The sequence below is a fragment of the Cetorhinus maximus genome, chromosome 4 (genome assembly GCF_964194155.1).
Source record: "Cetorhinus maximus chromosome 4, sCetMax3.hap1.1, whole genome shotgun sequence".
Lineage (NCBI taxonomy): Eukaryota > Metazoa > Chordata > Chondrichthyes > Lamniformes > Cetorhinidae > Cetorhinus > Cetorhinus maximus.
Genome location: NC_135882.1, coordinates 12,997,572 through 13,021,956, shown reverse-complemented (window position 1 = coordinate 13,021,956; position 24,385 = coordinate 12,997,572). Strand labels below are relative to the sequence as shown.

The 24,385-nt window shown below is 43.8% G+C and overlaps 1 protein-coding gene across 1 annotated transcript; it reads left to right on the top strand.

The window, feature by feature from the left end:
- The first annotated feature begins 1,061 nt into the window (after window positions 1-1,061).
- Window positions 1,062-24,259, top strand: LOC144679505 (enoyl-CoA hydratase EchA19). Its single transcript, XM_078539946.1, is given in 8 exon segments — window positions 1,062-1,383; window positions 6,451-6,621; window positions 10,521-10,618; window positions 12,933-13,077; window positions 13,171-13,320; window positions 23,571-23,602; window positions 23,604-23,743; window positions 23,745-24,259. Coding segments are annotated over 8 exon segments (945 nt in total). The 5' UTR covers window positions 1,062-1,223; the 3' UTR covers window positions 23,794-24,259.
- The last annotated feature ends 126 nt before the right edge of the window (window positions 24,260-24,385 follow it).

The following is a 24,385-nucleotide window of genomic DNA, read 5'->3' as shown; positions in this document are numbered from 1 at the left end:
CTCCACCCTGTTCTCTTGCCCACATGTCTGTCCTTGGCTTGCTGCATTGTTCCAGTGAAGCCCAACGCAAACTGGAGGAACAGCACCTCATCTTCCGACTAGGCACTTTACAGCCTTCCGGGCTGAATATTGAATTCAACAACTTTAGATCTTAAACTCCCCCTCCCCCCATCCCCACCCCGTTTCTCCACCCCCCCCTTTTTTTTTCAATAATTTATATAGATTCTTCTTTCCCCACCTATTTCCATTATTTTTAAATCTAAAACTAAAACCTTGTTAGTCTGTCCACCCCACCCCCACTAGAGCTGTACTTTGAGTGTCCTGTCTTCCATTCTTAATTAGCACTTTTCTTAGACAAATATCACCACCTTCAACACCTCTTTGATCCTTTTGTCTGTGACATCTTTTGATTCTCTGCTCCTATCACTGCTTGCTTATCTCCACAATCACCCCACCCTCAACTTCTCTCTCCCCCCGCCCCCCCACCTTAAACCAGTTTATATTTCTCCCTTCTCCTAACTATGCTTCAGTTCTGCCGAAGGGCCATGAAGGCTCGAAACGTTAACTGATTTCTTCCCCGCCGATGCTGCCAGACCTGCTGAGTTTTTCCAGGTAATTCTGTTTTTGTTAAGCAAATATACTGCAGTTTAAAAAAACTGTACTCTTTCCACTAAAATGGGTTAAGGAGAAGCTTCTGGCAAATAAAGTTAGCTCAACTTTAAAAGTGCATAGCTCTGATGGAGAGACCAACTTGAACAAATCAGGGCAATCAGATCCTGGGCTAGAAAATCGGAGGCTCCCCCCTTTTGGGGAGTGGAAATTCAGGGATGAGGTGGGGTGGTGGGATCAAGAACTGAACCCAATAAAATGCCTGGAAGGTGCAAAGGGGAGAAAGCCTAGGGGAGGGAATTTGGGGGCAAGCTTCAGTCAGAGTTTAATGTATCTCAACATACAAACCAGGCAGTTTATATATCGCTAGCACCAGAAAGATAAACTCTTCTGTTTCTGATCCCTTCCCCCTGCCACTCTCACGGGAAGTTATAGGAGGACTTTTTTTTGTGTGTGTGTGAGCTAGAGTAGGAGCCGGGGAAATTGAAACTTTTCAGTTGGCCCCAAGTAAGTCCCGAGGAGTCTGGGTCCACATTTGCCCACAGTTTGCAGAGGGAGATTCTGTGAGCAGGTGTCAGTGTTTTTCCCCTGCACTGTGCCCTTGTTTGTTGGCCATGTCGGTCTGGAGTCGCTTGTGGTGCTCTGCGGCCGCTTTGGGAGCCCCAAGCAAGGCGACAGCTCGCTGTCAGCTCCAGGGAGCAGCCTGGCGCTGCAGCCGAGCCCCGCTGGTACCAGCCAGGAGTGTCACCACCACAGCTGGACAGGGGGAGGCGGGTGAGTCTCCCTTGGGTGAATGGCTCCGCCTCAAAACATCAGGCAGCACCCGATAGGATTGATACAGCCACCTCTCACGACCCCTGGACCTCCCCCAGGACCCTTTACAGCCAGTTAAATATATTGGATTACACGTGGCTGTTTGTCGTGGAGTTAACACGGCAGCTGAGCCGTGCACAGCAAGATCCCACAGTGTGATTAATGACCACCTCGTCTGTTTTAAGGAGTTGGCTGGAAAGCTGGCCAGGGCACCTGGGGACATAAGGAATATGAGCAGGAGTAGGCCATTTGGCCCATCGAGCCTGCTCCGCCATTCAGTAAAATCATGGTTGATCTGCTTGTGTTTTGAATTCCACATTCCCATCAACCCCCAATAACCTTTGATTCCCTTGCCAAACTAGAATCTGTCCACCTCTGCCTTAAAAATATTCAATGACCCCGCGGCTCCACTACCTTCTGAGGTAGAGAGTTCCAAAGTCGCACAACCCTCAGAGAAAAAAAATTCTCCTCATCTCAGTCCTAAAAGGGTGAACCCTAATTTAAAACAGTGCCCCCTAGTTCTGGACTCATCCACAAGAGGTAACATCCTTTCCACATCCACCTTGTCAATACCATTCAGGACCTTATATACTGCTATCAAATCACCCCTGACTCTTCGAAACTCCAATGGAAACAAGCCCAGTCTGTCCAACCTTTCCTCGTAAGACAACCCACTCATTCCAGATAGCAATCTAGTAAACCTCCTCTGAACTACCTGCTACGCATTTACATCCTCCTTTAAATAAGGAGACCAAAACTGCACACAGTATTCGAGGTGTGGTCTCACCAATGCCCTGTATAACTGAAGCATAACATCCTTATTTTATGTTCAATTCCTCTCATAATAATGGATAGCATTCCATTAACTAGCCTTCTTAATTGCTTGATGTACCTGCATACTAACTTTTTGTGACTCATGTACTAGAACATCTAGATCCCTCTGCACCTCAGAATTCTGCAGTTGTTCCCCGTTTAAGTAATACTTTTTTTTTTATTCTTCCTGCCAAAGTGAACAACTTCACATTTTCCCACATTAAACTCCAGTTGCCAGATCTTTGCCCACTCACTTAACCTATCTATATCCATCTGCAAGCTCCTATGTCCTCTTCACCACATACTTTCATACCTATCTTTGTGTTATATGCAAATTTAGCTACCATGTGTTCACTCCCCTCATCTAAGTCATTGATATAAATTGTAAAAAGTTGAGGCCGCAGCACTGACCCCTGTGGGACTCCACTCGTCACATCCTGCCAATCAGAAAAAGACCCATTTATGCATACTCTCTGTCTTCTGCCAGCCACCCAATCTTCTATCCATGCTAATATGTTACTCCTTACACCATGAATTTTTATTTTCTGCAATAACCTTTGATGTGGCAGCTTATCAAATGCCCTCTGGAAATCCAAGTACAATATGTCTACAGGCTCCCCTTTATCCACAGTGTATGTTACTCCTTCAAAAACTCCAATAAATTGCTTTTTGCAAAACCATGGTGACTCTTCCTTTGAGTTTTCAAGTGCCCAGCTATATTCTATTACGATTGATTCTAACAACTTCCCTAGGACAGACGCCAAGCTAACTGGCCTATAGTTTCCTGTTTTCTGCCTCCCTTCCTTCTTGAATACAGGAGTTATATTTGCTACCTTCCAGTCTGATAGAACCTTTCTAGACTCTAGCAAATTTTAGAAAATTAACACCAGCACATATACTACCTCATTCGCCACCTCTTTTAAGACCCTAGGTTGAAGTCCATCAGGACCCGAAGACTTGTCAGCCCGCAGCTCCATCAGTTTGCTCAGTACCGCTTCCCTAGTGATTGAAATTTCACCAAGTTCCCCTCTCCCTTTCACCTCCTGATTTGCAGCCATTACTGGAATATTTTTTGTATTCTCTATAGTGAACACAAGCAAAATATCTGTTCATTTCTTCCGCCATTTCCTTATTACCTACTATTAACTCCCCACTGTCACTCTCTGGAGGACCAACACTCACTTTACTTACTCTTTTCCTTTCTAAATACCTGTAGAATCTCTTGCTATCTATTTTTACATTTCTAGCTAGCTTCCTCCCATACTCTATTTCTCCTGATTAACCTTTTAGTCATTCTCTGCTGTTCTTTATCTTCTGACCAACCATTCATCTTTGCGCAGTTAATGCTTTTTCCTTACTTTCGATGCTTTCCTTAACGTCTTTAGTTAACCATGGATGATGGGTCATCCTCTTAGGATTTTTCTCCTCTTCTTCCAGGGGTGCTGTGGGATCTTTCACATCCACCTGAAAGGAGCTTGGTTTCGTTTTTAAAAATTCTTTCATGGGATGTGGACGTCATTGGCTAGGCCAGCATTTATTGCCCATCCCTAATTGCCCTTGAGAAGTTGATGGTGGGCTGCCTTCTTGAACCGCTGCAGTCCATGTGGTTTAGGTATACGTGTTGCTTTCTCATCCGTTAGACAGTATCTCTGGCCCTGCTGCACTCCCTTGGTACTGCACCAGAGTGTTAGCTTATATTCTGCGCCCAAGTACCTGGAGTAGGGATTGAACTTTCTGACTCAGAGGTGAGAGCTCTACCGATTGAGCTACTGCTGACTCCAAGCAGAATTTTGCTCTGACACCACACAGAAATGGCCTTTCTGTATTTAAATGGGTTTGCAGTCTGCAATAGGATAATGTCTTCTTTATGCCCATGTGAAATAATTTCTTTGGTGCCTGATTTACCCTGTTTACACCACAAGGAAGATTGCACAACAGTGACCTTAAAGCCGCTGATGCAACCTTGCCCAGACAGATTGCATTCAAAACATTGAGAGGTGAATGAACGCAAGTACTAGATAAGGGAGCTGGTGCACAATTTATTTCCCTGGGAAAGGTTTGCTAATCAATCATTGGGAAAGAGCAAACCCAGAACATCCAAAGTAGGGTTGCCAACCATCCAGGATTGGCCTAGAGTCCCCAGGAATTGAAGATCAATCTCCAGGACACTGCTGTGTGCAACCCTGGAGAAAAATCATCTGGACATTAAAAAAGATTGGGTTTTTTTGTCATTTCCTTTGAATGTTTCACTTTACCATATATAAAAATGTTGAAAATGGGGGGGAAAAAAAGGCTGTTTGGCTGACAGGCAAGCATCATCCAATTGGGTAATGAGTCTTTTTGCTTTCCAATTGGTGTAGGAAGGCAGTACGTCAGAAGGATGGATGTGTTAGCTGGATAATGACTGGAGCATGAGGGCAAATCATGTGATGAAACCTCCAGGAATACATTTAATCAGCTGGCAACCCTAATCTAAAGTGCTTTATAACCAATGAAGTACTTATGTATTATAGTCACTGTTGAGTTGTAGGCAAACAGAGCAGCCAAGTTGTAAACAGTATAGACCCCATAAACCATGGCGTGATTAATGAGCAGATAATCAGCTTATGGTGGTGTTGGTTGGGATAATATTGGTCAGGACAGTGGGAAAACCCCTTGGTACTTCTTTGGGGAGACCATCCTGATGGATTGAGCAGTCTGCCTGTCCACGGTTTAAACAGCAACAGTTTTGCATTTAACGTTTACACAGTCCCTGCATGGAAAAGGAGCGGGTATTGAGTCTTTGAACGAGGGTTAAGCAAGGTGAGCCAAAGCTTAGTTGAAGGGATGTGTTGCGAGAGGATTTTTAAAGAAAAGGAGTTCATAGTTGAATTACTGGTTCTGGTTGACTTGCCTTGCAGAAACTATAGCAATTTACTGCTTATCCAGAAGCTCAATGCTCCGTGCCAATGACTGGACTTCCCTGTAAACCTGGTCTTCAACATGCTTGACACATCGGCATTTTGAACCCCACCCCACTGGCTACATTCACTCCAAATGCCTTGCTGTGGATCTCCTTTGATATTGAGAGAACTGACAACAGCAAGAAACAGTACCATTTTAGCACAATGTATTGTGTTGGGTGTTCGGTGGTCCGCCTTTTTTACGGGTAGTGTCCAGTTGTCCTAATGCTTGTGAATATAGACAGGTTTTGAGGGAAATTTGCAATGCAGATAGGTGGCCAGAGAAAAAGAATAGCCTAATTTATTACATGATAAAAGTAATTTTTAAATTGTACCGCAACTGAGGCTTATCAAAGGGACTTTAATGGAAGTCTCCTCAACAAGACCGATTGTTTTGAACTATCATTGCAATGATTTTAGTGGATTGACGCAGGAAATGTGGGACCACAATGTCAAGCAGACCATTTGTCAATAGTGCTGGTTGTGAGATTGAGGTGTTGGGTGTGCAGAACAGGATGCCATTAATATGCTCATAGAAACTGACTCTGTGTCAATTTGTGCATAGCAAGCTCCCACAAACAGCAATGTGATAATGACCAAATAAAATGTTCTTGTGGTGTTGATTGAGGGATACATATTGGGGAGGCCATTAGAGATAACTCCCTCCTCTTTTCAAAATAGTGCCATGGGATTTTGAACATCCACTTGAGCAAGTAGATCTGCCTCATCTCAAAGACAACACCTCCAAGAGTGCAGCACTCCCTCAGTATTGCACTGGGATGCCAGTCTTGATTTTTGCGCGGAACTTGAACCCAGAATCTTCTGAATAGGAGATGAGCATGCTACCACCTGAGCCATGGCCAACACTCATTCCATACTTCAAAAGTGATGGTGTGGAAGGTGGAGCAGAGGCCATTGCTGGTGATGCATTGGGGCAGGTAGAAGTGGATCCATTTGAAGACAGTTATGCTTGAGAATAGATGAGGAGGAGAGGTGTGGGGGAGGAATGCGTGATTAACCTCATTGAACACTACAGAGGTCAGAGCTAGAATTCTGGCTGACTTTTGCTTCAGAGTAGTTTGCGACTTCTGAATAAATGTTTCCAGGAAAAATGGGACAGCACACGTTTGATCCATTAACTCTTTTGGAGATGCCACGAGATATAATTTCAAAGGATAAAAAAATTAGTGTGGGGTGTGCCGTTCTCTTGTGAGAATGTAAAAGTGAAAATTTACCAAGTATAATGTGTACATCAAATTGTTCTGTTTTGTAGCTGGGAAGAATTATGTAATCACTGAGAAGAATGGATCAATTATGACCATTGGGCTTAACAGGCCTGATGTAAGGAATGCTGTCAACGGGAACACAGCGCTACAACTATTGGAAGCATTCACTACATTTGAGAGGGACAAAGCATTGACAGCGGCTGTACTATATGGAACAGGTTTGTTTATTCAGACAAGTGGATTACCCGCTCCTTTGCACACAGATAATCCAGGACCTGGGGCTCAGTTCCTGATGCTACTTACAACCGCATTGTAGTTTGAATACAACAGCCCATCACTGCCACACAGCAAATAGATTTTGAAGCAAAGGCAGTGTTGTTTATGATGTTACTGGGCTAATAATCCAGCAGAATATGTGTTCAAATCCCACCATGACTATTTGTTTGAGGATTTGAATTCACTTCATAACTGAAACAGAAGCAGTATCAGTAAAAGTGGCCATGTTGGAGTGTCATAGCAACTCAACTGGCTCACTAACGTTCCTTATGGAAGGAAAGTTGCTGTTGTACATGTGCCTCTCGTCCCACACCGACATCATTCCCCTCTGACACGGGCACAAACATCTGTCTTCTTCACCGATTTATGTTTCAAACTCATTCAGAACAGCAAAGTTAGCTCAGAATTGTCATTAAAGGCAACTCATAATTGAATAGCTTATTCTGTATAAAACTGAAGTAATGTAGCCCTGTTAGTTTTGATGTTTTGTGCCTTGGTTGTTTGTGAATGCTTTGCCTGATTGTCACAGCATATTATGGGTATTGTAACTTCACAGGAACAGGGTGAACATATTAGACACATTTCTCTCATAAATATTTCACTGCCTGAGCCGCAACTCCCTGGTCAGAAGTAGGGCAAAAATTCCTCAGAATTTCTCAACAGGGGCTGCAATTTTCAACACCAAGGGAGCAGGAAGAGGCAACATTATCAACCGGGAAGGTGGACCTATGTGGGGAACTTCTTGCAAACATTGTTAATAATAGAGCACTTAAGAACAACAATTTGTCTTTATATAGTGCCTGTTATGTATGAGTGTTATTTGTTCACTAGCTAGTCCCTAATTGCCCTTGTTCAGAGGGCATTTAAGAGTCACATTAGGCAAGGACAGCAGACGTCCTTCCCTAAAGGCATTGTTGTCATTAGATTTTTAAGTCCAGATGTTTATTGAATTCAGATTTCACCATCTGCCATGGTGGGATTCAAACCCAGGTCCCCAGAGCATTACCCTGGGTCTCTGGAATACCAGTCCAGTGACAATACCACTATGCCACCACCCACATAAAGAGCCATTAGCATAGATGACCAAAAGCTTGGTCAAAGAGATAGGTCTTGAGCAATAACTTAGAGGAGGAGAGAGAGGCTTTGAGGTTTGGGGGTCAGTGAGGCAAAGGAGATTGGAGATGAGAATGAGCAAAGTTTTAGTGATTTTGCCAGAATTCTGGAGGGAGGTGAGGAAGAACTATTTTAACGCAGCGAGTGGTAATGACCTGGAACTTGCTGTCTACGAGGGTGGTGGAAGCAGAGATGATCAATGATTTCAAAACGAAATTGGATGCACGCTTGAGAGAAATTAAATTGCAGGGCTACGGGGATAGATCGGGGGAATGGGACTGATTGGATTGCTGTGAGCCAGCATGGATTCGATGGGCTGAAGGCCTCCTGTATCATAATGGACGGTTTTTAATGAAGGCAATGGGGGACTTGCCTGCTGGCTGGAGAGCCCCACGTCACCTCTTTTTAGAAAGACCTGTGGATTTAAGTGTCAATCAGCCATTTAATTGGGCAGTGGTGGGCCTGCCTCAGGTTCAAGGATCCCCAGAGTGGAAGTTCCACCCACTGAGAGTTGCCAACCAATCAGAGGCCAACAGCTCTTCATTGCTCAGCAGCGGCACTGGGGATGTGGTGGCTACTCCTGGTACTACACCCACCCAAGGAGAAGTTTGGGGGAATTGGTTTGGGTGATCGAAGAAACCCGGATGTCAGTGCATATTTTTTTCTACAAGATCCCACCCAGGCCTGATTGAGCAGCAGGGCATCCTGTTGAGAAAGGAGGTCTCCAGATCCCCAACCAAGCGGTGGGGGAGGATGTGCAGTTCTGATCCCAATCCCAGGGGGATGGGAGGGGGGTTGTTTTGGAGGGGATGGTGGTCAGATAGCAGAAGAGAACGTAAACATGGGAACTGGGAGGTGGAGGGGGAGGAAGGGCAATACTCCTGCTGGTCCGGGAAACCCAACCAGCCAGGGCTAAACCGGAAAGCAGATTAAATGTGAGGCTGCCACCCCAACGATAATATTTAAATAGCCAACCTGCCATCTGGATGTGGGTTTTTTTATTAATGCTAAAGGTGCTATATAAATGCAAGTGGTTTTTGCTGCTTGCTTTCCATCCCTTGTCTCCCCCTTGTTAAACACTAAAGTGAATGGATTGGGTTCAGGTTTGAGATTTTAAAAAAATGTTTACATCTCACCTGCCCTAAACCGGGTAAAGGTTTTTAGCTAACACAAACACTCAGCCAGCTTAAACCAGGGAAGGTCTCAAGCAATTAAGCCATAAAGCCTCTATGTGAATTACACCAGGAGGTCTGTGTATATACAAGGCATTCCTTAATGGTGTTATAAAATCATTTGAAAACTTACACTATTTAACACTGAGATAAAGATGTCACATCTCCCCATTTGTGTGAAAAAACTTGAGAGATGCACGATGGTGAGAGACTTTCTAGAACGTGTCACTCTGCTTCATTGAATACAAGGAGACTTTGCTTTGAAATGAAGATATAAAACAGAGAGCTTTTGCACACGTCCAGTCTGTAGTAGAATGGGTTAGCAAGAGCCGAGGCTCACGGTCTTTATGAGAGGCCGTCATTGGCTGATGTAGTTTTTAGTGAAGACCATAAGATGTAGGAGCAGAACTAGGCCATTCGGCCCATCGAGTCTGCTCCGCCATTCAATGAGATCATGGCTGATCTGATAATCCTCAACTCCACTTTCCTGCCTTTTCCCCATAACCCTTGATTCCCTGACTGATTAAAAATTAAAAGTCTATCTCAGCCTTGAATATACTTAACAACCTAGCCTCTACAGCCCTCTGCGGTAAAGAATTCCACAGATTGACTACCCTCAGAGAGAAGAAATTCCTCTTCATCTCTGTCTTAAATGGGAGGAGACATTAGGAGACGCTTTCTTTGTGTTTGCTGGCCCCCTCTCAGCAACCTTTATGTAGCAGATTTAAAAAGGGCACTTTTACAAGTCTATTTAGGGGGGACTAGTCAGTTGACTACGAGTTATTAAGGATTCAGCTAGTTCCTTGGTATATATTTGGTGGTGCAATGAAACTCAGTATTCTTTTAAGTGGAACCACAACTTTCTAACTCAATTTGCAGCTTTATGACTCAGACCTAGTGCAGCTGACCTCCATGAATGGGAAACCAATGAAATTGTGTAGGCTGCCATCTTTGAGTATCATTCTCATCTGGCGTTGACACTGCAGAATGGATAGTGATAGCACTGGATAGTGAAGGTGAACAGAAGCTGATTTTACCCCTTTTTAACTGGGGACACTTGTGGCTAAGTGTAATGGTCCAACTAAATCAAATGTGAACCACTATCAAACCCGGGGCTAACTGGTTGATGTGACCTTGTACAGCATTTACCCAATTAGCTCAATATTGGATCCTTCCAATTTCACTGTAAAATGCAAATGCTTCAAGGCCTCAGGTAATTTGATTTCTTAGAATGTATCATCTATAAAAACAAATGATTTTAGCAGAACTTTTTGAATTTGAAGGGTAATTTATGCAAAAGAAAGTGGTTCGGAGTTACAATCAGATGAATTTCTGGTTACTAACCTGAAGGGACACTAACTGAGTGTCCTGCCTGTGTTTTTTTAAGAAGTCATTTAGCCCACTTTAAGCTCCAGGTTCCTTGCCTACATCCGACCTTGCCTCCATGTCGTTAAATTGCACATTGAGATGGATGAACAGCCAAATGGGGAAGTGTGTGTGTGCGTGGCGTGTGTGTGTACAAACAGTAGTTGCAGATTCTTTTCTGATTTTTGCAGGAGGTAACTTCTGTGCCGGTTATGACTTAAAGGAGCTGCCTCAAGCTGCAGCGTCCACAAAGCATGACCAGGATGTCACGAAGGATCCAGGTCCTATGGTATGTATTGTTGAATGCAATTGCACTTTAAGCACTATTAGCAAGTTAATCTTCAGTTACCCTCATGATCCTAGTTAACTCACAAGATTATATGTTATATGCTGGGGACTGACACCAACCTTCCATAATGTCAACAACTACTTGCATTTAGAAAGTATCTTTAATGTCCCTGTGAAGCGCATTCTACTACATTATCAGATGAAATTTGACACCTACGCAAACAAAGGCATATTATGACGGGCGCTTGATCAAAAAGGTAGGATTTGAGGAGCGTCTTAAAGGAGGAGACAGAGGTGGAAAGGCAGAAGTGGTCAGGGAGGGAATTTTAGAGCCTAGGGCCTTGGCAGCTGAAAGCACGGCCGCCGATGATGCAGCGATTAAAATCGGAAACTCAAGAAGTCAGAATTGGAGGAGTGCAGATACATCGGAGGGCTGGAGGAGATAACAAAGATGGGGGATGGGGTGGAGGCGAGGTCATGGAAGGATCATCACACTGTTTTCCGTGTCTGCAATAGCAACCAAGATGAAAATCAGATGATAAACTTGAAGCTAGTGGTTTGGTTCTGCGAAATTAAAATTAAAACCTGATGTTGATGTTTTGGCTTACAATTCTACTTCTTTATTGCTTTCAATTAATGTGCTCAAAGTTGAAAAAAAATTGTTCTTCAGCTGTGAGCTGTGGTCTCGCACCAATCCATTTGCTGCAACAGTAAAATGGAAAATGTTTCTATTTTACATGGAATTTACAGCATATACCAACGTTTATGTCCCGCACAAGCCCCTTTGACACTTCGTACATATTTCTATGCAGTTTTGTCACACGGTGATCTCTGTTCCTCACTTTCCTTTGTAAACTCTGGTCAGTTATTTTAAAAAAGACACTGCAACCTGTAAAGACAACAAAGGAGAAAATGCTGGAAACATTGTGGGGCGGGGGGGGGGTCACCTGGCATGTGTGGAAGGAACAGGACAAGCTGCTGATTCAGTTGTGGACCCTTCCCTCCTTATCTGAGACATTAACATGTCTGACTCTTCACCATTGCTGATTAACTCTTCACAGAGTCAGTGTTTGTGATTTTAAAAAAAAATTCTCCTCATCTACCCTCTGGCTATTTTTGCCAATTATTTTAAATTTGTGTCCTCTAGTTTTTGATTCCCCCTGCCAGTGGAACTAGTTTCTCTCTATCCACTCGATCAAAACCCTTAATAATTTTGAACACTTCCCTGCGTTGGGGAGAATGAACCCAGCCCCTCTTTTCTCTCCAGATAACTGAAACCCTGCAACTCTGGTACCATCCTAGTAAATCTTTGCTGCACTCTCTCCAAGGCCACAATGTCCTTTCTAAATTTAACTAAAATTGAAGTAAAGTCTCTGTCCGTGATACAGCCTTCAGCAAACAGGCTATGTAACCTGGAATCCTTTTCTCGAACCTTCTTCCCTTGCGACCTCTCTCCCCTTGTTCATGACCCCCTGCAAAATGTATCCTCATTGACTACACCTTCAATCACTTCCTCTATCTCCTATTTCCTGCTTTGTGTCAACTGTTTCCTACTGTAAGGTACGTTGAATAATTTATGTGTAACGTCACCTAATTCTGCCCCTGCCTCAGCTCATCTGCTCCTGAAACACTCATCCATGCCTTTGTTCCTCCTAGACTTGACTATGCCAATGTAGCCCTGGTCAGCCTCCCATCTTCCACCCTCCATAAACTTAAGCTGATCCAAACCTCTGCTGCCTGCGTTCCAACTTGCACCAAGTTCCGTTCGTACACCGCCCTGGTGCTCACCGCCCTCCGTTGACCCCTGCTGAGCAATGTCTCAAGGTTACAATTTGGTCCTTGTTTTCAAATCCCTCCGTGGCTTCGCCCCTCAAATCTTTGTGATCTCCCCCTGCCCTCCAAGATGACTGCACCTGCCTTTCGCACATCCCCAGTTTTCTGTGCTCCACCAATGGTGGCCTTGCTTTCGGCCACCTAGACCCTAAGCTCTGGAGTTCCCTCTCTGAACCTCTCTACCTTCCTCTCTCCTTAAAGATGCTCCAAAAAAAATCTATCCCTTTGACCCAGCTTTTGGCCAAGTGTCTTAATATTTCCTTGTGTTGTTCAGTGTCAAATTTTGTTTGATAATACTCCTGGGAAGTGCTTTGGGACATTTCACTAGGTTAAATGTGCTCTATAAATGCAAAGTATTTTTGTTGTTTCTACATAAATGGAAATGGTTGCGTGCAAAGCACTTTAAGTATTTACTGATCTGCTGTGTATTGCTGAAATTTTGTTTTGTTTTACCCCAGATATAAACTTTCCGCTCTTGATAGGGCCCATCCCGAATGCAGTTTTCAAAACCAGTGATCGCTGCTGTGAGCGGATATGCTGTAGCCGGAGGACTAGAACTCGCTTTGTTGGCTGATTTATGCGTGGTGGAACAAAGTGCTATCATGGGAGTATTCTGCAGACGTTTTGGTACGTTTGGAAGCTGAACAGAAGACTTTATCCTGTTTCATTCACAGCGGCACAGTAGCTGCATAAAATGACATCTCTATTTCCCTCTCTCAGGTGTTCCACTAATCGATGGAGGCACAGTAAGGCTGCCAAAGCTAATTGGGTTATCCAGGGCACTGGACCTTATTTTGACTGGGCGTCCAATCAGTGCGCAAGAAGCTTATGAGTTTGGGCTTGTCAATTGAGTCGTCCCAGATGGTCAAGGTTTGTATGATCCTCAGTTTTAAAAGGAAAATGAACTAATTGCAGTCAGCTAATATTATATGCCACTACTGTCATTACATCTCATTTAGAAAAGAAGCAAGCAGTCATGTCCAAGTTAAATTTTACTGGGGAGAAGAAAAGGACTTGACTAGTATTTGACTGAATGCCACTTAAGTTGTAACGTTGAAACACTGCCCAGTGCTATCACTAAGATTTTAGTAAAGTACAATGATGAGTGTGTGGAATTCTCATTCTTAAACTAAAAACGTGAAAGTGCAATTAGTTTTATCCTTCCAAATTTAAATTTTTTTGAACCGCTCCGAAATATAAAATTTTCCCAGACGGTATATTTCGCTTGGCCTGGGACTCAGAAAGTTCTGAGTACAAATATTTCTGCACATTCTTTTTTTCAGATCCTGGTTGAAAACATGGCAGCGCAGTTAAAACTGTCTTGCTTCTACTCTGTCCAACTTCCCCACTCATCAGCACTTTAGTCATGTGCTGCGCCTCTCTCCAACTCTGGAGAGAGATACCAGCTGGAACAGTAACAGCACAATTTACACTTCTCTAGATACTGCTGTTACACAGTAAACATCTACTCTACTCGCAGAGTCATATAAACCAGAGACATTTCAAGTACTGGTCAACAGAATGTGCTGACTTTAACATTAGCTATTTACTATACCAGCTGGTAATTCTTACAGTGAGATGAGGCAAGGCACCAGCACTTTACATGCATGTTTAAAATGTGAAGGAGTAGTGGAACTGACATTGGGAGCACTGGGGCTGAAATGAGCAGAGAGATAGAGACAGACAATTAACATTTGTGAACAGTTTCACAGCACACCAGGGTGGAGTGCTGATAACGATCTGAGGTGATGAGTCGAGGATAACACTCATATTAACACAAGCCTAAAGCATTTCAGCTTAATATTTTCCTTTGGTGTAATAGATCAAATATGCTTAGTAATACAGCATTGCTTATGTAAATTTTAACTGAGCAATTCTTAACTCTGGCAAAGATATGCGAGTGAAGAGTTACACACGGGTTGTTGTCACAATGGTGGAAAACTAAGATCGGCTACAGAGGAGACTCCAGAATTTAAATTTTAAATTCGGATGTTCCAGGGGCGCAGAATTCCAGGTTCTAAACATGCCCATGGAAAGCTTGTTTCTCTTTCCCCAGTTTTGTTAGCTTGCCACTTTTTCTCATTCCCACTGTAAGTTTATGGTCAAAGTCACATAAGGCTTGACACACTGACCTCTTGCTGCACCAGTGAGACTGCTTGTGGTGAGAACAAACATGCACTTTGCTGTGACTTTCACATAGAAAGCTTCTTGCACTGCCAACATTTGACTCAGCTGGGAAGGAATGTTGATGCTTCACAATAGTTCACAATAATAAAAGAGCATTCGTCCCAGCTCTGGAAATCAGTGGCCTGGAAATTAACGCTGTGCGAATATTGAGAACGCTAGATAGATTCTGGAGGGCATTCGCCCGTGTGATTATATTAATGGGCAGGGTGACCAGCTTAAAATGAATGGGTTAAAACCGCCGTTAAAATGGCAGGGTGAGGAGTTCGTGGCGCATGGTTTGAAGAGTTTTTGTCTGTCTATTTTCACAGAATAATTTTAAGGCCAACGTGGCATTCCTACCCGCGCCGCCACATGTTTGCATTGCTGTTTAAGGTGTCTGGAAAGTATTGCAGTGTCACCAAGTATGGATCAGATGGAATGTTGGCTCAGTTGTGCAACCAAATGTTTGCACATAGCCCCAAGGTTTCGATACCTAAAGACCTGTGAGGAACTGCAATTATTTGAAGCTAACCTTGCGAAGTGCGGTGAATCATAGTAATCCCATGACAATTTTTGTTTCCCGTAGAACCTTGGAAAAGTTACGGCACAGGAAGAGGCCATTCAGCCCATCATGTCTGTGCCGGCCAGAAAAAAGAGATAAAAGAAACTAGCCGCTCATTTTAATCCCACTTTCCAGCGCCTGGTCCGTAGCCTTGCAGGTTCCAGCGCTTCAGATGCAGATCCCGGTACCTTTTAAATGAGTTGAGCATTTCAGCCTCAACCACCAATTTAGGCAGTGAATTCCAGGTACCCACCAGCCTCTGCATGAAAAGGTTTTTCCTCATGTCCCCTTCAATCCTTTTACCAATCACCTTACATCTATGCCCCCTGGTAATTGACTCCTCAGTTAGGGGAAACAAGTCTTTCCTGTCTACCTTATCTAGGCCCCTCATAATTTTGTACACCTCAATTAGGTCACCCCTCAGCCTCCTCTGTTCTAAGGAAAACTACCCTAGCCTATCCAACCTTTCCTCATAGCTGCAGTTTTCAAGCCCTGGCAGCATTCTTGTAAATCTTCCCTGTACTCTCTCCAGAGCAATTATGCCCTTTCTGTAACGTGATGACCAGAACTGCACACAGAATTCCAGCTGTGGCCTAACCAGTGTTTGTACAGTTCCATCATTACATCCTTGGTTTTGTATTCAATTCCTTGTCCAGTAAAGGAAAGCATTCCAGATGCTTTCTTTACCACCCTATCCACCTGTCCTGCCATCTTCAGGGACCTGTAGACATGCACTCCAAGGTCTCTCACTCCCTCAACCCCTCTCAATATCCTACCATTTATTGAGTATTCCCTTGCTTTGCTTGCCTTCCCCAAATGCATTCCCTCACATTTTTCTGGATTTAATTCCATTTGTCACTTTTCTGCCTACTCAACCAAACCATTGATACCATTCTGGAGACAACGGCTATCCTCTTCACTATCAACTACATGGCCAATTTTTGTGTCATCTGCAAATTTCCCAATCATATCTCGCCCATTTACATCCCCTCGGATGTTCTGTATAAGTGCTCTAATTCTATGATTTAGGTTTGTTAGTGTAAACTGTGTGGCCTTCCTCAATGATAACAATATTATGGATGCCAATCTCCAAGAATTCAAGCTAAACGAACACCAATGTACCTTATTTTTAGTAGTTACTTTTTTCCACTTCCTTCTTTGTATCATTGACTGCTGGTCAGTGAAAATGATTGGTCCCAAGCCTTTGCCAGTGCTGTGCTGTAATTAAGAATGTGCTCAGTGCCTAGGTTGCCATCATCTTACCCCGTCCAAAGGTTTGCAGATTTATAGAATCATAGGGCTAAATTTTTGGCCTCCTCCTGGGCCAGGATTGGAGGTGTGAGGGAAGTGTGATAGCCCTGCTGGCCAATGTGCTGGTTTCCCAGCTCCATCCTGCTTCTAGGCCATTTTTACAGTCGGCCTTGTTAATAGTATGTTAATTATATTGTTAAGATACACAGGTGAAGGGCATTGTTTAATTCAGTACTTTCAGCACATATAAATAGTGGACCCCCAAAAAGATGTTTTAATTTAATTTGGTACGGTTCCTTTATTTTTTTTTATTAGTTACAGTGTCCTTTAAAGGGTTATCAATTGGCTTTTCTTTTATTGTGTTATGATCCCAAGCTGAGGTTACCCCTACCCCGCCCCCCCACCTTAAACCAGCTTATATTTCACCCCTCTCCTATTTTTACTTAGTTCTGTTGAAGGGTCATGAGGACTCGAAACGTCAACTCTTTTCTTCTCAGCCGATGTTGCCAGACCTGCTGAGTTTTTCCAGGTAATTCTGTTTTTGTTTTGGATTCCCAGCATCCACAGTAGTTTTTTGTTTTTACCCCTGGACAAGCCTGATCCTGAACCCAGCTTGATAGATCCTAACTTTGAATTGTTTGTTTGGATACGTGGAGACGGGCTACTGAACAGAGTCACTGGAATCAGCTAGTGAACTTCAACAAAAGCATAAAACATTTATCTAACATAAAGGATGAATATATTACAATACTTCTTCACCCACAGATATATACAGATTTATAAGGCTAACACAAGTGACGAAAGCTATCTTATACTCTAATGTTCACAGTAAGTACACAGTTCATGTAAACCAATTGGTGACCTGTGACCAGACACACCACACTCTGAAACCAAGTGACAGATGCCACCTGACCAGATGCTATGGATCTACTCAACTCCCTGCCCACAGATGCTTGTCACACTGTGAGACAACCAGTCTTGCTGAACTCCGCCTTTCACACAAGGGTTTCCAATCTCTACTTTCCAAGAACTCACTCTGGAATCTTCTCCCAAACTGACGCTTTCTCTCAGACACCTTCTGTAAGGGTTCACCTCCGGGGATTCAAACTTTCCTTCCAATGTTCCTCTCCCCTGGGTCACCTCATACATTCAAGCTGTCTTCCACACACTCTCTCTCACCAACTCAGCCGTCAACAGTATCACTGCTTCACATGCCCGTAGCAAAGAGTTGCAGACCTTCAGTTGTCTTCTTGGACCTTCTGGCCTCTTGCAAGCCTTTATCTCTTTAAGCTTGAAGCTTTAAACTTGAAGCTTGGAGCTTTTCTCTGCGCCCCACTCTTATCTTCACTTAACAGTACCTTTTCCCAGGTACCTGTCCCTCTTTTGATTAGAAGGTCTGCTTGGGACTTCCTCCTATTCCACTCCCCTGGATTTTGGGGTCTTTTCGTTAGCTTGGGACTGTCTATCTGTCCCCTTTGCTCCAGTTTCTCCTGGCAGCTCTTTTCAAAACCAACTGAACTCAAACAGCTTCCAAATCAAACTGCTGTTTCTAGTTTCTTCTGTGTGTCTTTGGGCCCCTGTCGCTAGGCAACAGCCCAGTTTCTCTATTCTTGTTCGTTTAACTTAGCTGCAACAGTTGTAAAACTCTCATTAGAAATGCAGCCACCTTTTAAAGTGAAACTAAGACTCAATTTGACCATTTCTTAACAGACAGATGTAGAAACACAAAGCAAACTTAAACATTAAAGCTAAAGCTCATTCCTAACACCTACAAATACAAATAGAACTTACTTAAACTATCTCTATTTCCTAACAATTGGATTTTTTTTGTGAAATGGGTATACCCAGAAGAGTATAAATAGGGGACAGCTAGGACATTGGGTGTGTGAGAGGAGTATTGAGACTGAACAAACTCTCTCAATAAGGAAAAGCTTCATGTCTTGGTTTTGACTTCACCAACTGGCTTGGATCCTGCTAACAGGCCTCTGGGTTCCCCAAGGTGGAGGGTTTAACTGTCAGGAGGTGACTTTCCACAGCAGGCCAGGGGGCCAGTGTTCAAGGCAAGCCTTCTCTGCCTGCCCTGGGTGCAGGGGCAGCCACAGGCCAACCTGTAGTGAAGATCAACCCCCAGCCCTCACCACAACCTGGTAGCCTGGCTGCAAAAGCCATTTTAAAATTTTAATTAATTAAATCAACTAAATTAATTTAATTTCCAACTCAGCATCCTGACTTGGAAATATATCACCGTTCCTTCACTGTTGCTGGGTCAAAATCCTGGAACTCCCTCCCTAACAGCCCTGTGGGTGTACCTACACTACATGGACTGCAGCAGTTCAAGAAGGCAGCTCACTGCCACCTTCTCAAGGGCAATTAGGGACGGGCGATAAATCCTGGCCCAGCCTGCGAATGAATTTTTAAAAAATATTTAAGTTTAAAAAGGTTTGTGAGAGGAGGCATCTTCATCTTGAAGTGCCCTCTCTCTTGCTTACCTTCCATTACAGCCAGTTGTTCCTTTCAAGCCGAAAGGCCTCTGATTGGCCCTTCAGCATTGTGAGCCTGCCTGACAGCCATAATTGGACAGCAAAGATGTTTCCAGGATGACTAAGGGGGAGCCCCTTTCAAAATACCAATGTGCGACTGTTTTTCACATATCACTCCACCCCCTTCCCCACCCCACCCCCTCCCCCCTCCCCCCAAACCTCCCCGCCCACCAGGGTTGGCTTTGGGAGCCAGAAACAGTCCCCCTCTGTTCCACACTCCTGGAGAAAAACTCCAGCCAGAGAATCTTACAGCATAAAAGAAAGTCATTCTGTTCACCCTGCCTGTGCTGGCTCCCCGCCTCCTGCTCTTTGCCCATAGCTCTGCAAATGTTTCCACTTTAAGTATTTGATTCCATTTTGAAAGCCGCTATTGAATCTGCTTGCACCACCCTATCAGGCAGTGTGCCCCAGGCCATAACAGCTCACTGCATGACAAAAATGTCTCCTCATCACTCCCTTGATTTTTTTTTTTGGCGATAATCAAATCTGTGGTCACTGACCCTCCCGTCAGTGAAAATAGTTTCTCCTTGTTTACTCTTATCAAGCCAGTCACACTTTTGAACAGCCCTTTAACATTTTCTGCTCTTTGGAGAACAATCCCAACTTCTCTGCTCTTGCTATACAACTGAAGTCCCTCATCCCTGTTGTCATTCTGGTGGATCTCTTCTGCACCCTCTCCAAGGATTTGGCATCCTTTCTAACATGTGGTATCTGGAATTAGACACAATACTGAGGCTGAGGCTTATCATCACTTCCTCCTCCTCCTTCAGGTACCAGGCCCTAAGAGGGCGTTGGCGATCATGGGCTTCCATTGGATTGGTCCATGATTATGCTTGGCAAAGTACTGCAGCGGTTTGTCGTTGCCTTCTGCAGCATGGCTGGCCAAGAAACTCTTCCACTCTTACCGCCTACCATCAGGCACATTGGACAGATTTTTACAGGCTAATAATCAACCTGTATGAATGAATGCACCTTTTATAGCCATCTAGTCCTGGAGTGGAACCTTTAATTCTGGCCCAGAGGTAGGGATGTTACCACTGCGCTACAAGACCCCCTCAAGGTTCAACTAGTGATTCATGGTTTAGCATAACTTCCATGCTTTTGTCTTCTTTTGTGTTGACAAAGCCATGGATAAATCACTTAGTCAAACTGTCCTACCACCTTTATAGATTCCTTTGTTTGTTTTGGATGTCACAAATCTACCTGTGATCACTGTTCAACATTGCTGGTTTTACAGAAAGAGAAAGGCATAGTTTATTGAAGGAGTTAGGAGTGAAATCGTTGTACAGTCAACAATTTTCCAGACCTGCAAAGAAGTTCATTCTTAGACTTGGAGTTAAAACCTTATAGACTCATAACTTGGTGCTCTAGTGCTGTGTATCTTGGACTGAAATGGCCTGATGAATGTAATTCTTTCTCAAGGAATTTTCATGAAGGAATTTACTCATGCACTTTATGAAGTTTTTAGTTAGAAATTGGTCCGAGAGGGATATGGTAGTGCTACTGTTTCACGTTCATCTTTGCATTCAATGCTGAATTCCATCATCGATTTCTAAATGTGTGATTTTACTGAAGGCCTCTTCTATGCAGTTGCTAACTCTTTTGTCAAGCAGGTTTGTCCTTGACCCATCCACCATCGAACGACCAGCCTGAATGAAGGCACTCAACATTTGTCATGTCTGACCACTGCATGGCCTGCACCTGAGTTGCCTTATGCTGGTATGTCGGAAGCATAGGCTTCTGTAATGTCCGCTGTAATTCACCATCCCTCTTGAGGATAGTGTTGGATGTCAAATCTCAGTCGACAAGGAAGAGTTCTTGAATACCATGTTAAGATGCTAGGGCATCTGAAATCCAAGTCAAGTATCAAATATTCACCCAATCCTTGGAATTATATGTCAGAGACAATAGCATTTCCCTTAAAAAAGTTATTCCCTAAAAAAAATCCTTGTTCTGTGGTCATGGATGTTTATGTTTGTCAGACCTTAACTGCTGAGTAGCTGCTCTCCATTGTCACCTTTTCCAAATTGGTCTTGTCGATTGACTCACCCTCGTGAAAAGCAGCAAACATTCTGATACATCAGAGGATCAAAATGAGACTCCACTAATTAGAGACCAGAATGTCTGTCCTCTATCCTGCCAAATAATGTAGAAAAAACTGAGAACCTGCTTCACAGATCACTCACCCCTAAGGCCTGGATTTCCCATATCGAGGTGGGTAACTCAAATTGGGAAATTTCCTGGCTCACTACACCTGCCTCAGTAGAAAGGCGCCCCCCTCAGCACCCCAACCACCACCCCCTGAATGACAGGATCTTCGTGCTGGGGGTGGATTCAGGATAGAGTCGGGCCCACTGGCCCTGGATGCAGGTTTAAGGTGGCCACAGGGACAGTCGAGTGCCGAGGTGTGCTGGTTAAAAGGCACGTTTTGGTTCTTTGGGACTTTCTCCCAGTTGTTTGGTTACATTTTAGGCCCTCTAACCCTCAGTTACGATATGAGGTCACACTCTCCAACATAAAAGAAGTGCCCTTAAGGCCCAACAGTGTTGCAATCCAAGATTTTTTGTGGGCTGTGATCTGTCAGCACCTTGATCTTGTGAAGCTGACCCTGTATATACCTTTGTGCTTGCAAAGTAGTGTCATAATAACAGCACATATGCAATTCACGTAGACACAACTCTGCAGCAGTTTCCAAACTGCACTTGTAATCCTCAGGCTATATGTCTTTAACATCACTTTACATACTGACTAGTGTGTATGGGAAATTCATGGCCGGGATTTATCGGCAATCCCCCCACCACCCCTCCCTCCCTCCCTGTGGTGGCTGGGGCTGTAGTGGGCCAGCCAGAAGTCCGTTGACTTTTTTTGGAAAATCCCAGCCTCTGTTTTCAATATTTTTAGTTTTATTTGACCCCGCCCCCATCTTTACAAGCATGCTCAGAAAAATGGAATTCTAGCCTACAAGGGATTTCAGTGCCAGAATCTGCCTGAAAACCGTGTAAATCAATAAGAATGGCACCTGCAGATTCTTTGAGCATTGCTGTCCTGGGACCTCCATTGAAAACATGCGAATGCCTGAATATCCTGAAGAAGCACAGATCCCCTACAAACCTGCTTCAGCGGTTCCCCTGAATACCCCAGCAAGTTCCGTTGAGCTCCTGGTGATGGATTAACTGTTGAAGAGACAGAGAATCCCTTGTGGTTGAAAATACCAAAGCATTCAAATCTGATCTGGAGAAAAAACACATAACTTAAAGGGAAATTGTCTGGAGCTCCTGACTTGCGAGCCAACCATTCCACCACATAAATAAACCAAGCTCAGAAGTACTACTTCGGAAAATGTAGCACTCCGTGCAAGTCTGTTTTATTTTTAGGTTTTATAGATGACCAATTTAATTTCCAATTACCAAGATAAGTTCCTGTCAACAAGCAGAAATTCTGGCCTGACAATACCGAATAAAGTAAATTTACAAAAATCCTAAACTTTGGCGGTGGAGGGAAGGGGTGAATTTCATGCTGCCTCTCTGGTTCTGCCACTGGTAGGAGTTGGCAGGACCTGTGTAAGCGTGGTTTGTTCTTCACACCGACCAAAGTTACAGTGATGGAGCAGGACGTACTTTGACCCATTTTCTTTGGTGAGCATTGGAAATGTTTCTGATGGGAGGCCACGTATGTTAACTCAGTACAAATCAGTTTCTGTGCACAAACACCAGCTTCTGGTGAAAAGATGGCATTGGCAGAATTATTAATGAGTGGACAGAATTGTAAGTCAGAAGAGGATATTCCGTATCATATTGGTCCGAATGTTTCTCACTGCCCACGTTGAATTATCCTTTACTTTCTCCTCATGATACAGCTGTTGCTGCCTCACCTGAATCCCTTGGTGTCTGTCTCTTCAGTCTCTTGACTTGAGTAAGGAGAGATCTTGAAAAACTAAATGTACATCACCCCACCACAACCCTTAAGACTTTAGTTGGAACGTTTTGCAGAACATCCCAAGACTATAGGCATCTGCAACATATCCTCTGAATTATAGTAGTCTGCCCAATGTTGATTCTGGTCATTGATTCAACATCATATCAGCAGTACTGAGCTGGTGTCCTTGGACAGTGTGCAGGTGTCAACAGCCATTGCTTAGAGGCCAGCCTTGATCTTCCAGCATTCTCCCAGGCACTTGCTTTTCCGGAATGAGATGGAATGAGACACTGCCTTAAAGTAAAGGCATTGAGACAGCTGGCAGGAAAGCAAGCGTCAGCATGCATGACATTGTACTACCTAGACCAGAATGAGCTGACCACCGGGTGAGATGGTATCTTTTCCTGTTACAGACATGGATGGGACTGATGAAGGGATTGCCGATGACTACTTGCTTTGCCATTATCCAGAATGGGCCGATTTTCCATTGTCCTGCCAACTGATGGTTAACCTCCAGGGGAAAACTAAGGTACAGGATTTAAGTTTCCCACAGTGCGCAATTTAAACACTGTTTGAATAAAATGTGTCTGTACTTCAACAATTCATTTGACCAACAGCTAGATGGCACTGTGGTCTGACTATGAACTCTTCCAACATGTACTTATTTCATTCATGTTTCCTCGCAGCTCTTCAAAGTGCCGTAGAGTTGGCAGAACAAGATATCTGCTTCCCCCCAGCGCTGCATGTGTGCTGACAGAGCCTCTGCTTATTATGGTATGTCTGATGCTTCCTCCTTTACTGAAGGCATGCAGGCTGAATTTGACAATGCTAAAGATGTGATTTCAAAGGAAGCCATCCCGTGCAAACAAGTTCATCCTAGGGACTGGAAGACAAGGAAAATTCTCATAGCTTCTGAAAAGTATGAAGAGATGTGAACCACGGGAAGGGTTTTTTTTTGCAGGGGCCGGGGGGATGGTGGTTGATTGGGGTCCTGATCAGCACAGATTGGGCTCTTTGTGGAACTTCCTGATTTAAGGTATCCCTTTCTTCCTGCAGTTAACACAGGTTCAGCTCGAAGCAATAATTCATAATAACAACATTTTAAAAAAAATTCTAACTGAGCAGGGACGCCTCCCAACGTCACAGGTGGCTAAAAGTTGTCAGGCGACAGAGAGAGAATAAAATGAGAGGAAGGTTAAAATTGGTAATTGCTGTCATTTATTTTCAGTAAAGCAAATGTCAAGTTTGGTTACTTTTGCAAGAAATGGAGGAAAAATCAAAATATTATCATTGAGAATGGAACCTGAGTGGATAAATTATGGAATTAAAACAGAAAATGCTGGAAACGGATAGGGTAGAGAGAGAGAGAGAGGGAGAGGGAGAGAAACCATTTCTGCTAACTGGGGGACTAGCAGACATAGTCTAAAAGTTAGAGTCAGGCCTTTCAGGAGTGAACACTTCTTCACACAAAGCGGGGTAGAAATTTGGAACACTCTTTCAC